The 14,437-nt window shown below is 29.5% G+C and overlaps 3 protein-coding genes across 5 annotated transcripts in view; 1 reads left to right on the forward strand and 2 right to left on the reverse strand.

The window, feature by feature from the left end:
• The first annotated feature begins 154 nt into the window (after window positions 1-154).
• LOC124421899 (cysteine sulfinic acid decarboxylase) lies at window positions 155-4,743 on the forward strand. Its single transcript, XM_046957590.1, has 2 exons — window positions 155-1,516; window positions 3,188-4,743. Exons 1-2 carry the CDS (start codon window positions 1,187-1,189, stop codon window positions 4,562-4,564), a joined length of 1,707 nt encoding a protein of 568 aa, XP_046813546.1. The 5' UTR covers window positions 155-1,186; the 3' UTR covers window positions 4,565-4,743.
• Window positions 4,744-4,931: 188 nt separating this feature from the next.
• Window positions 4,932-10,916, reverse strand: LOC124421900 (alanine aminotransferase 1). 3 transcript variants are annotated; one of them, XM_046957591.1, is made up of 7 exons: window positions 10,783-10,916; window positions 9,432-9,536; window positions 7,787-8,419; window positions 6,454-6,780; window positions 5,913-6,357; window positions 5,566-5,834; window positions 4,932-5,483 (listed from the first exon to the last, which is right to left on the reverse strand). In XM_046957591.1, exons 3-7 carry the CDS (start codon window positions 8,096-8,098, stop codon window positions 5,205-5,207), a joined length of 1,632 nt encoding a protein of 543 aa, XP_046813547.1. In that variant the 5' UTR covers window positions 8,099-8,419; window positions 9,432-9,536; window positions 10,783-10,916; the 3' UTR covers window positions 4,932-5,204. The 3 variants fall into 3 exon arrangements, with proteins under 3 accessions (XP_046813547.1, XP_046813548.1, XP_046813549.1); XM_046957592.1 differs by lacking the exon at window positions 10,783-10,916 and adding an exon at window positions 9,677-9,947; XM_046957593.1 differs by lacking the exon at window positions 10,783-10,916 and adding an exon at window positions 9,677-9,947 and having other exon boundaries at window positions 7,787-8,422.
• A 537-nt stretch (window positions 10,917-11,453) lies between these two features.
• LOC124421896 (low-density lipoprotein receptor-related protein 2) overlaps window positions 11,454-14,437 on the reverse strand; it is a 46,455-nt gene continuing 43,471 nt past the window's right edge. Inside the window, exons 18-20 of the mRNA XM_046957585.1 lie at window positions 13,445-14,414; window positions 13,271-13,370; window positions 11,454-13,195 (exon numbers count right to left, since the gene is read on the reverse strand). Of these exons, the coding sequence (XP_046813541.1) occupies window positions 12,920-13,195; window positions 13,271-13,370; window positions 13,445-14,414 (1,346 nt within the window). The 3' untranslated portion in view covers window positions 11,454-12,919. The remainder of the gene's footprint in view (window positions 13,196-13,270; window positions 13,371-13,444; window positions 14,415-14,437) is intronic.

Here is a 14,437-nt window from a genome sequence, read left to right on the forward strand (position 1 = left end):
ATATATGTATATATATATATATATATATATATATATATATATATATATGTATTTACAATCACGTAAATTTTAGATCACGTGAATTTAAAATTCACGTGATTGTAAATAATAGTATAAAATAGATTTGTAAGAGGGGAAAAAAAAAAGAGAAAAGAAAAATGTCTCCATTAAAGATAAATTAGTTTATCGAATGGATATATTCTATTATAATTAAATTCCAACGATGATTTTCCTCGTTCCATTCTCTTATAAGATTTGCTATTTTATATATATATATATATATATATATATACATCTTTGTGCATGCGATCATGATTACACTCGTGTTCATTAAACAGGGATAGCTGTTTTGTCAGGTTAAACGAGTCAAGCGACGATATGTTTAAACGTTTGTAAAAAGACCGGATAAGGAGATCGTATTGAAGAGTTTATACGATTCATTGGATACGGGAAAATTTATTCGTAGAAAAAGAATCAAAAAAGAAAACAAAAAGAAATTTATTTTTTTTTTTTTTTTTTTTTTTTTTTTTGTGAAAAATCGACACTAAAGACGACCATGTAATATGATTTTAAAAGGTTAGATTTGGATTCATTTTCGTAGTCGTCGTCGTCGTCTAATTAAACAATGAGAATAATCGATCGTTGAGACATAAGTGAAGAAAACGAACGTATTGGATTATTATGATATTTGAGAATAGCGAAACTTGATAAGTGCGTCATAATTGATAATTCTCTTTTTCCTTTTCTTTTTCTATTCAAACGTTTTTCAATAGTGGCGATAAATAAAACGTTTTTTAATAATTCGCATATGATTTTCGTACGTTTCGAACGAAAAGGTCTTTTACGATATTCATGATGTTTATCGAAGGAAAGAAATGAGTTCATTTGAAATGTTGTTATTGAACGAATTCTTTTCTTTTTTTTTCTCGTCAAACGATTTCTTGGATTCTTTTGAAAACGAAGATTTTGAAAGTAAACGAGAGAGGAAGTGGGAAGTGATAAAACATTCTAAGAAACTATCCACGTGGAGGAAATCAAGTTAAACCTGCGGAACGCGATGGAGGGAGATATAATGTTTTTGCGTCCTTGGTCTTAAGGCTTTAATATATAAAGGCAAACAGTATGGCTCTTACTGCAGAATTAGAACGGGGAAAGTCTCAGTCCTGTGTATTTGTATTCAGAAGTAATGCCGACGAATGAAAATAAGAAGTTGAACGAGTTATTGATAAATACATCAGATTTTTATAAACAAAGTGACAATACTGTAGGATCCAATATATCTTTAAATCGAAAATTTTCGAATGATTCTACGATGTCGTCGAAGGGATTGCATGGTATTCCGATAAATTCAAATGGATCAGAAGTTGTCATTGGTGAACGTTTAACGAACAATTTATCGAATGACGAAGAAACCAATCAGATTGGGGGATACTACGAAAGTTTATCCAATCGTATCCTACATGAAAAATTTTTAAGAGACTTGATTGACATATTACTGGATAAAGCAATTTTCGAGGTAAAATTATTATTTTCAAATATTTTCCTTATCCGTCGTACCGTTTTTTATTTATTTTTTAATCAAATAATTTTATATTATATATATCTATAATTGTTATATATATTTCTTTTATGTATATATATATATATATATATATATATATATATATATATATATATATATATAAAAGATATGATAGTATATATTTTAAAATATACATTCATATATATATATATATATATATATATATATATATATATCGTATAATATAAAGTATATATAATTTAAAATTATATTAAATAAAAAAAAGTAAATATATATGTATATACATAATTATTTGATGTATAAGTATATATATTATTTTAGTATTGCGTGTGTATGTGTATGTGTGTATATACAATTATCTAAATGATTAGAAGTCAATGTATGTCTTTTGTGCTTCGAAGTTACGGAAGTGACGCGTTTTACGTTTCATGAAGTAAATTATTGTTGACCAAGGTCATTCGAGATTACACATATTATTTTAAATCGTAATAATTGGTTGAGAAAAAAATAGATACATAATGACACTCAAATAAAAATCGAATAATAATCTTTTGCACGATGAATATTTTCCTTTTTTTTTAATTCATTAATATCATCTTATAGAAAGAAATAAATCTGCATAAGATTATTTCTTATAGAAATAATCTACATTCTTATTTCTATAAGAAATAATCTACATAAATGTTCACATCGCGTTCATAATGATTTCCATGGATGAATTATGTATAAGAAATAATGCCGTGAAGTTTCGAACATATATATATGAATTAAATATACTTGCATGATCAATGTCAGATTTATACACAATCTGTGAAGTCGATTGTCTCGGGGCCTGTAAGACAGGGCCCTACATGAAAAATATAAATTTATATTATAAAATAAATTTAATTTAATATTTGATGACAGATCATATTATTATTATTATTATTATTATTATTATTATTATTATTTCTATATTTGTGATTACAATCAAATTTGGACCTTTTACTTTGTTTTAAATTTCTTACTTTGTTTATAATTGATTTATTTTAATGGAACCCCCATTAAAAAAATTTTTAATGACTCGGGTTCCTTAAAGATTAAATCCGTCACTGTGTGTAGTATATACTTATTTTTACAAATTTTAATGTGCATCATACATAATGTAAATATATACATAAATATATTTATGTATGACACTGTGTATTTATATATATATATATATATATATATATATATATATATATATATATATATATATATATATATATACACAACCATGGAAACGTATGACTCATATGATTTTTTTGCAATATATGTATATACATACATATATATGCACATGCTTTCAGTAATAGCTACAAGGACAAACTAGTATACAATAGTAAATCGAATGACATAGTAAATGATTTCATTACTATGTAATATATATATATATATATATATATATATATATATATATATATATATATACACGCACAATTATAATATACATATTATTTTCAATAGTTTTTTGTTAAAATCAAAATGCATTCTGCAATTACATTTATATATAATTAATGAATGGAATACTTTCAATGCAAATAATTCAAATTATATGTTAAGAAATAATGACGGAAATGATGTTGATAAATGAATCCATTTATATGAATTATTATTTTTCAGGGTACGTCAAGGAATGAGAAAGTCGTGGAATGGGTGGAACCAAAGACACTTCCTTCTTTGATAGATTTGACTTTACCAAGGGAAGGAGTATCACATGAAGAATTGCTATCGTTAGCTCGTAATATTATAAAGTATAGCGTGAAAACAGGTCATCCACATTTCGTCAATCAACTTTTCTCCAGCGTAGATCCTTACGGTCTCGTAGGTCAATGGTTGACTGATGCTTTAAATCCTTCAGTTTACACTTACGAAGTATCACCAGTGTTTTCCTTGATGGAGAACGAGGTGCTCGAAGAAATGAGAAAAATAATTGGTTGGGAAAATGGCCGAGGCGACGGAATATTTTGTCCTGGTGGCTCATTGGCCAATGGTTATGCTATTAATTTAGCTCGTCATTATAAATTTCCTGAATTAAAGGAAATTGGCTTATCGCAAATGTCTAGACTCGTTGTATTCACATCTGAGGATGCTCATTATTCGGTGAAGAAATTGGCTGCTTTCCTTGGTATCGGCGCTAGCAATGTTTATTGCGTTAAGGTCGATGAACGTGGTAAAATGTGCGTTCAGGATTTAGAAAAACGAATCAACGAAGCTCTGCGCCAGAAAGCTATACCCTTGATGGTATCTGCCACCGCTGGTACGACAGTTTTAGGTGCATTTGATCCACTCGAAGACATAGCTGCTATTTGCAAAAAATATAACATTTGGTTCCACGTTGACGCAGCTTGGGGTGGGGGTGCTTTGATATCGAAGAAGTATCGTTTCTTGCTCAACGGTGTTGAGCTAGCAGATTCGATAACTTGGAATCCTCACAAGTTGCTCGCCGCACCTCAACAATGTTCGACTCTTTTGATACAACACGAAGGTTTACTTGAGTCTGCACATGCCTCAAAAGCGAGCTATTTGTTCCAACCAGACAAATTTTACGATACTTCTTATGATTCTGGCGACAAGCACATTCAATGTGGTCGAAGAGCTGACGTATTGAAATTTTGGTTTATGTGGAAGGCCAAAGGTACCTATGGTTTTGAGAAACACGTCGATCGTGTCTTTGAATTATCACGATATTTTACTGATTACATTCGTCAACGAGATGGATGGAAACTTATGTTAGAGCCCGAATGTACGAATGTTTGTTTCTGGTATACACCGCCATTGAAACGTCATTTAAAAGGCGAAGAATTATCCAATCTTCTTCATAAAATTGCTCCGGTCATTAAGGAGCGTATGGTCCGCAAAGGATCCATGCTAATTACATATCAATCTTTACATAATCTTCCTAATTTCTTCAGGCTTGTTTTACAAAACTCCGGATTGACGGAAGCTGACATGAGATTTTTTGTCGATGAAATAGAAAGGTTATCGTCTGACCTCTGAAAATATCAACATATTATCGATGATATCACTGAAAGTATAAAATACCATTTTCTTCTAAATTTGGAATTTACAAATTCATATCATGTAAATAGTATTTTTAATATCCATGTATTAATATAGATATACACGTACATAAATGTATATATGTACCTAAAAAAAGATACATATACATACATACATACATATATATATATATATATATATATATATATATATATATATATATATATATATACATATATAATGAAATTATAAACTATTAATATATATGAGTATTGATATATGTAAATCCATGTGTCCGAAAATAAGTTCTAAAATATATCAATATTTTGACATAGAGTATATTTATTAATAATTAATAAGTAAGTAGGTATTATAGTATATTTATTAATTATTAATAAGTAATAAGTATTAATATAGTAGAAGTTAAACGATGACTGATACGCGTTGTTTTTGTTTCTTTTCTTTTTTCTTTTTTTTTCTTTTTTTTTCTTTTTTTTTTTTTTTTTTTTTTAATGTAATTGCACTTTTACTCTTCTATTTACAGGTACTTATTAACAATAAAAAGCACAAACGGGCAGCTTTTACGATTAAAAGACGATGTCACACATATGTTCGTGCAGAAATGCATTAACAGTTTTTAACTGTATTCCTTGAGGAACTTTAAATGAAATTCTTTTAGACTATTTAACATCGTTTTCATTTTTTCTTTTTGTGGTAAAATGGTCGTCCTGAAGTGATATGTTCCAGGTAATTGTCCAAATCCTGAACCGGCGATCACACAAATTCCAGTTTCCTCTAATAATTTAAAGGCATAGAAAAGATCAGGAGATTGACCCTTAGCTTTGGCTGCTTCTATAGCCTTTGCTGGAATCTCAAATCGTGGGAATACGTACATCGCACCCATAGATGGATTAGTCTATAATACAAAAGATTAATCTTCATAATATTGTAAAACAATTACAGAAAAAAAAAAAAGAAAAAAAAGACAGTGATCTTACTTTATAGCCTGGAATACTGTTCAACATATCTACAGCTAATTGCGATCTTTCTGCTAACGATAATAAGGTATTACGTTTTTCTTCTTCAAACTTTGTATAAGATGGTTCATTGGGTTTTGGTGTATTTGCCACTACATCCATCACAATTTGACCAAGAACGGTCGGACATAACATAGCAGAGATTGACTTTCGCAATAATTGCATTACTGTTGCGTCCACATTTATGAGTTCTGCATAACCACCACGTATACCACATTCGCCCATATATCCTATAGAAATAAAATATTTTAAATTTCTTTCATGAGGGTATAATTAAAATATATAAATATTTATTTATTTATTTGTACCTTTGGAGATAGACATGAAAGAGGCCAGTTCCATTTGATTATAAGGTGCTCCCAATTCAAAAGCAACTTTTTTGAATGAATGGAAACAACAGTTTTTGTCATAAATATTGTCTTGATATACTTCATCAGCGAATATAAAGAGTTTGTGTTTGTGAGCAAATCGAAGAATATCTTCTATATTAGACCGATTCAAAACTTGGCCAGTTGGATTTCCAGGATTTATTACGACTAAAACACGTGGATTACTCCATTTTTTGGCTTCATTTAATGCCCTTTCTAATTCAGCGATATTCAATGCCCATTTATTGTCTTCATCCAAAAAATAACCAATTTCACCAAGACCAAATTCTGATATACTCGCACTGTAGAGTGGATACTGTGGAATTGGAATCATAACACCTGTTGGTTTGTTATTTATTTTTTGAGCAAATAATTTCAGGACGGACTAAAATAAGAAAAACAATTATTTTATTATTATAAAATGTCATATAAAATACTAGGGTAATATATATATATATATATAATATGATAAAATGTATACTTTAATTGCATCTGATGCACCATTGCCCAGAAAAATATTTTCATAATTGCTTGGTATACCATCTCGATTTTCTATATATTGTGCTATATGCTTACGAACAATTTCTAATCCCATAGAGTCTGTGTAACATCCTACACTTCCTCTACACGCTTGAAGAAGTGCTTTCGCTCTAGATTTTGCATCTTCTGGATAATTTGGATCATTAAGGAGATCTGGGAGTACTGTTAAACTCAATACTTGACGTAAAAATGTAATAGGCTTTTGGCCCATAGCATGGGCATCTCCTATATTAGCTTTGAGAACTTCTTTAAATGGTTTTTTCGCACCCTATTAAAAATTAAATATATTAATTTATTAAATAATCTATTAGAGAAAATAATACAGTAAGAATAATGTAACCAATATATCATATCATTTGCAAGACTCTACCGGATGTATCTAATTAAATAGATTATATCTCTTATATAAAGTTACGCTTAGACTTTAGTATTAATTGAAATCACCTTTAATTTAATATAATTTCTTTATATATATATATACATATATATATATATATATATATATATATATATATATATATATATATATATAAAAAAATATATTACTGTAATATAAACATATTACCAATATGTCATACGATATGATTACGCATTTTGTTGGAACTAGAAACGAGCAATAGTAGTTTTAAACGTGTTTAGAATTGACGTAGGATTGGTCATGTCATCACACGACTACTCGTGCGTATGCATCATCATTTATGCAGGAATATTGTATACGTATCTTGTTAATTTCACGAAAGAGAATTCCTATTTTTAGTTCTATACCGTCTTGTCTCAATACATATATACGTTCTAACGTGTAATAACGAATCCTCTCTCTTTTCCTATCGATTCGAGCGAAAAAATTAATTTACACGAATCCAGCATTGCATTATCTCAATGACCTTCTAAAAAGGTCGATGAGAGATGCGTGACAGGTGGTCGCGAGCATACAACACATATGTCAAAGATGAAAAAAAAAATGGCGCGTAACTTGTTATGCGTCATCAATTGTACACTGAACCATTATTACAATTGACAAAAGTTGACGTAGTTCGTTTGAAAATTGGCGCCTTATTAACTCATTCAAATTTTTTTTTACCGCCTTTTCATATCGCTATCTTTCTATTCTATTTTCACGGTTGTCGATAATTTTTTTCTATCGTCTCTCTTTCTCTCTCTTCCTTTCTTAATCTTCCATTTATTTATGCGGAAAGAAAAGAAAAGAAAAAACAAAACAGAAAAAAAAATAATAAAAAATACAATAAAATAATAAGAGACAGATTGATTCTTACCTTTTGTAATTCTTTCTCAATCTCGTTAGCCCTTATCAATAAAGGACCACGTACGGCGTATTCCATCTTTTTGATATTTTCATAGATATTATCCTCGTTTAAGATCTTCATATTGTTGGAAGCAGTATTAGCCATGGTGCGACTAAGAACTGTCGTATCAACAGCCACCGACTGAACTACCGGCACGTTCGATGTTCTCGAACGATTAGGTCTCGTTCCAACCGTTGCCCCTACCCCTGCACCTATCAGACCCCCACGTTCCCATGCCCTGGGCCAGCCAGCGGCAGCGATAACGACTGATTTTCTTGACATTTTTACGAGATTCACAATAGTATTTGTGAGAATGAGTGTCACGATATTATACGTTCCTCTCTTTCTCTTTCTCTTTATCTATCTATCTATCTCTCTCTCTCTAGCTTTTTCTTTCTCTTTTATGTGACGTATAGTATGCACGTTAAGTGCGTGATATAGCTTATAGTCAAGGTGCACAGCAGAGTGGTGACCGAGACACGATGGTTGCCAATACACCTCCAATATAGAACGAACTTCGTTCGTTTTCGACTTCGTGCTAATTCGGCTCTATTCGATATCTCTCGTCGTTCTTCTCCGCCTACCACTCGGATCTTCTCGTTTCTACTAACCATCTTTCTTTTTTATTATCAAAAAAGAGTGCAGCATCTCTCTCTCTCTCTCTCTCTCTCTCTCCCGCCTTTTTCTCACGCTTTCTCTCTCTCTCTCTCTCTCATACACACACACACATACACAACACACATACACACACACACATTTATTTTGAAAACAAAACTCGAAGGAAACTCAATTGAGTAGATTTTATGTATTAACTCATTGATGATAATTTCAATATTTCTTTTCTGTATTATCGCGATAAACTATAGAAAGAATCAAGCTTGTTGCATCGATTAATGTCTTTCGTATTTATTCTTTTTTTTTTTTCTTTTTTTTTCGTGCACATAGAAATATATGGCATACATAATTAAAATTCAATTAAAAATTGACAGGGTATATGTTTTTTTGTTCGAGAAATATTTCAACGATAAAAAACAATTGATAAGCTTTTGTTTAGAAATTTGTCGATCATGTGAATCGAATCTTTTTTTTTTTTTTTGACACGATTGTTAAAAGATTAAATTTTACAATGTTTGTAATACTTCTTGCATTAAATTAACGCTTTATTGTTCCTAAGACAGTTAAATTTCTACTTTGTAAAAGTTATTCGCTCGGTAAATAGATAATATCATTTCTCAACGCGAACAATTATAAGCATAGATAAGTAATAATGATAGTAATAATGATAAGATATATTATGAACGTGTTATTATAATATGATTGGTTATTTTAAATTTTGTATCGAAATAAAGAAAAAAAATAAATATCTAATCAATATATTGTATCGATTGAATTCACTGATTCGATAAAATGTATTACGTATAAATGATCGTAGCAGGTGTGTCTCCTATCTAATATTTAATTTTTAAGAATCAAGGTCTACAAGTTATATCTTTCGAGTGATATGTAATACTAATCATTTAGAAATAATAATTTTTAATAAATATTTAAACGAGATATACATATATCATCATTATTGAGTTTCGAAAAGATTTTATATGTATAAAAATTGACTCACTTTTATAGCGGTAGGTCAATGAAATTCGAGGCGAAGAAATATCGTATTGTCTTCTTGTTATTCCTCCCAATATCTCGTTGAGGTCCATGCGGTACGTTTAATCGACTTAACATAAAAAAGAATTACCAAGAATATACAAATTTATTTATCTCGTAGAATATTCTTTTAGAAAAGAATTCTTATAATAACGGCATTATTTTGAACTAAATTTTATCTTTCCAATTACCGTCGATAATTGTAACTACCTTATCGAGTGATATGATTACCGACATTAGTGACAAATGAATGATATATTACGTTTTTGTTTTGAAGTTACAACGAAACACACTAATTCACGGAATTTTAAAAATCAACTAATGAAGCCAATTAAATCATTAAAACGCATTTATTTTGCATGAATCGACAACATGTATAACGAAATAGATCCTATTATACTGTAATTTTTTTCAACGCATTTATGATGCCATCATCGAATTGAGAAAAATAAAAAAGAAACGAAAGAAAACGCGAAAGAGACTCTTTGATATCAAGTTAACTTGCCTCTTTCGATGATGTACCAGACGGCACTGATCCAAATTTTCTTCGTTTTACGGGCACTGCAGAACGGAGTCTGCGCATGAAGGAGTGTACAACTTGATATAAATCAAATTACATTGTTTTAGTATGAGTATTAGTAAATGATTGCAGGGTCATACTCTTTGTACTATAAACTATATTTTTTGAGATCTTTTTTAGATAAATATTTACAAGTGTACGTCAAATTTTTTATTTTTTATTTTTTTTTTTTTTTTCTAATATCTCAAACTTAGAATATTACTTTAAAGAAAATTCCAATTAAAAGATGAAATATTTCGATTGTTAAATGTGATTTTTAATGGATGATAAAAAATAATTCTTATCTTGAAATTTCATGTCAAATAATATCTTTATTTGTAAAACTACTTTACGATTACCTAATCATACATCTTCCTTTTTTCTTTTTTTTTTTTGTTTGTTAAATTGGAAATTACTACTTTATCGACAGATATAAATCCACAATGATACGTCGTTTTAAAATGAGTTAGGGGTATATTTTTTCAAATTAAATTCTAACGTGAAAAATATATGAGAAATGACATAAGTTAGTAAATATCGAATACTTTATAAGGTTAAGTTCTTCTTAATGAGAATAAAATTTAATACAAAAGAAAAACGTAAGAAAAGAAAAGATTTGTCAAACGAGAAATACTTTTAGATTAATTTCGAAAAGATTAATTAATTATTATCGAAAAAGCTTAATAAGGATCATTTTCTTTTCTTTTCTTTTTTTTTTCTTTTTTTGATTAGACAAATCTGTAAAAAGAAACTTTACCTGTTAAAAAGTATTTTCAATTTTCCTTGCTGAGAATGGCCAGTTATTCCGACATATTGCGTCTACTGTTTGTAAAATGAGTTTTCGTATACAACTGTTGACGAATAGCTTAGAAATATTTTTAGAATAGATCTTATATAAGATTCATTCGGAAGATACATAAACATTAGACTGACAAAGTCAGTTGTTTATCGTAGAAACATCCATCGGAAAAATAGGTACGATATGAAATTAATTTATTATTATTATTATTATTATTATTATTATTATTATTATTATTATTACTATTATTATTATTATTATTTAAAGTGCCAATGGATCAGATCAGTGGCCAAGTCATCAAAATCTTTTTTTTCCCGTTCTTTTTTAAAGATACCTATTTTGGTTGTTTCTTATCAAAATTGCACAAAGATAAATGCGGTATATAATCTTGAATAATTTCTTTGGAATATTATAATTTACCTCCAAGCTGTGTAATTCATTCGTAACTTTCGTATCTTCATTTGGCCAATAATACTTATCTTTTCTTCTTTTTCTATATATATATGTATATAACAATTTTTTTTTTAATTATATGTACATATATATATATATATATGTAAAACATTAAGTGTTATATATACTATTATTATTACCTATTCTATCCAAATGTTTTCAGGTGTAGGGAAAACTTAATCGTTAACCTTATAGTTTATTATTCTTGGACGGTATCTGTTTGATATTTGCACAATATATTAACAATTATTATTTTGTCAACTTGATAAAAAAATACACAAAATACTGATATATTATAATATTAGGACACACTGGAGCCCTGCCCAGGTCAAAGTCGATTGCAACAAAATATATATATATATTTATTTATTTATATAATTTTACGTATAATTATTTTCATAAAGGGTAAGTCAGTATTTATTGTTTTCTTCCATTAGTTTACACAGGACACATATATACAATCTATTATACTCTGAAAATATCAAAGTCTTCTTCAAACTAGAAAGATAATCAAAGATAATTTTATATTATTTATTTGTCAACGTAATATATAATAGAAACATAAAAGTAAACTATTTTTCAATAAAGCAACCATTTTAATTTATATGAGAATTGTAATCACAGATAATGCAGAAGAAAAACTGTACACTGACAAACCCATTATATTATTATATTCTAAGAAAATGTACAATATAACATTGATGTGGCCGACCAAATATTCTGAGAAATGATACTTAAAAATTAACATTTATTTATGTTATGTAATTAATTAATTCGTATAACTTTTATATATATAATTAATAATGCTTAACACAGAGTTCATCGTCTTTAACAAATACAGGATATCTTTGTTTGAGCTTGTAAAAGTCCATTTATCATATAAAATAACAATCTGCCATGTCGCATATTCATAGTTGGCCACTTTTCAGTATAAAATTTCCTATTTCTTTGCCACACCTTATAAAAATACTCATTTAAAAATACAACTTATTGGTCCAATATGCGTGTACATTTATGTGTATGCAATTATATAATAACATACAAATAAATGTATATACATTCACACACACATATACATATACTCAATTATTAGAATTAATCTGTTCTATCACTACACATCTCAAGTAATTCTTGAGAGAGAATGGAATGTGTTGCGTTTTTATGGTACACGAATAATATGAAAATATTTTTAGCGATTATATTTACAAGACTTACAAGTCACACCTAAATGAATGACACAATCAAATCGTGCCCATTGCTATTGGATCTCGATTTATTATAATCCTAGTGCGTTTACTTTTTCTTTTCTTTTTTTTCTTTTCAAGTGTGTATACTGTAGAACGGATTACAAAATATATCTGCACTCTATGTGAAATAAGTTTTCTTTATTAAAACATAACAAGATCTTTGCATCCTCAATAAATAAAATAGACATAAATAAAAGGTAACTGAAAGAGCAAAAATAAGCTCGTTATAAGGAAAAATCAAAATATTGTTCTATAAAATAACATTATTTTCTCAATTATTAATTTCTTTTCAATATTTTCAACAAATCGTTATAACAATTTTTACACAGTACAGATATGTCGAGATCAAAGTACAACAGGTGTGAAAGCATCTCTATATATTCGAGTTAAACTACCTAACACTCGGACTTATCTTCTTCTACCAATTGCTGAGTATCCTTACCCGAATCAATAGGCGTAGGATCGAGTTCTCTTCTTTTAAGATGAATTTGCGGCGGTTCTTTGTGCTGCACACTAGAAGGTTTCATTTCAGCTGGCACTTCATACATACTGCTTGCACTTGTGCCATTAGTAGCACCTGCTTCCATATTCACTGCATCGTACATTGGATTACTAAAGTCTCTATTTTTGTTACTCACTTCATTTAGATTATATTCCACATCGAGGGGTTCCTTTAATAAACATATTATTTATTAATTTTAATATATTTTAACATTAATATTATTACAAGTTAGACGATATTTTACCATTCGTTCGTGAGCTACTGCTCCAAATTCTACGTTGCTTCCTTGCCTAAAGGATACGCTTTGAGCACCAGTTAGGCCACCAAGACCACCTGGTTTACCACTATAATAATAAACAGTAATTTTTATATTAAACTGTTATTCTTTATACAAAAAAAAATATATATATATACTCACAATGGTCGTTTCTTTAGTACCATAATCACTGCAGCAGCTCCGAGTAAAACTAAGATCGATACAACAATAGGAATAACAATAGCAGCGGTAGAGCTACCAGTTCTTGCCACCATAACACCAATTTCACAAAATTCTCCATCAAAATTATGTCGGCAAGCACATTTCAATTTATTGTCGACCACTTCTTGACAAAGACCACCATTCTGACAAAGGCATACTCTTGGAGCAGGCCGAGCTCTTTGTATAGCAGCATCACATTGTCTTTCACTGGATTGTGGAATGTGTGGACCAACGCTATCTGGACATAAACATCGGTGTCCACCTGGGACTGCTACACACAGATGAGTACATTGATCATTGAAACATGGATCCCGTAATGTTATGTTGTATCTCAATTGATGATAAATTTTGACTCCTCCTGGGGTGAGAATATCTTTAACTAAGATTTGTGAAACGCCTCTACCAAACTTGTCTTGTTTTATTAATTCACCAGTCTGTTTGGTTGTCCAATATAAATTATTTTCGAATACATCTAACGACATGGGATATTTCAGATTTTCACCCTTTAATATAAGTTTCCGATTTGTACCATCCAATCGTATAGATTCAATAGTATTTAATTTGCTATCAGACCAATAAAGTGTATGATCCATCGCATAATCGATAGCAAGGGACGACGGTTTACCAATTCTATCTGTGACCAATTGTTTACGTTTCTGTCCATCCATCCAAGCAATTTCTATCTTCGGCTGATTTCCAGAATCAGACCATAAGAGTCGACCAAGTTGTGGATCCAAAACAATCGAGGTCGGACTATCCAAATCCAATGTTACAAGACTTCGACGATATCTTCCATCTGACTTTGAAACCATTATTCGTCCAAGCGGCCTTACACCAGAATCATCAACTTCGCTCCAATACAAATTACCAGATATCCAATCGACTGCTAAACCGGTTGGTTTTGAATCGGCTACAAAAGGAAGCAAGTATGAA

Source organism: Vespa crabro, chromosome 2, assembly GCF_910589235.1.
Source record: "Vespa crabro chromosome 2, iyVesCrab1.2, whole genome shotgun sequence".
NCBI lineage: Eukaryota > Metazoa > Arthropoda > Insecta > Hymenoptera > Vespidae > Vespa > Vespa crabro.

Bases quoted from the DNA above. Each gene is read 5' to 3' on its own strand.
- LOC124421899 (XM_046957590.1), top strand. From the start codon at position 1,187: ATGCCGACGAATGAAAATAAGAAGTTGAACGAGTTATTGATAAATACA. The intron at 1,517-3,187 runs GTAAAATTATTA...ATTATTTTTCAG, and splicing joins TGGATAAAGCAATTTTCGAG to GGTACGTCAAGGAATGAGAA.
- LOC124421900 (XM_046957591.1), bottom strand. From the start codon at position 8,098: ATGTCAAGAAAATCAGTCGTTATCGCTGCCGCTGGCTGGCCCAGGGCA. The intron at 5,835-5,912 runs GTACAAATAAAT...TTATTTCTATAG, and splicing joins TTTCATGTCTATCTCCAAAG to GATATATGGGCGAATGTGGT. The intron at 5,484-5,565 runs GTAAGATCACTG...TTTGTATTATAG, and splicing joins ACAGTATTCCAGGCTATAAA to ACTAATCCATCTATGGGTGC.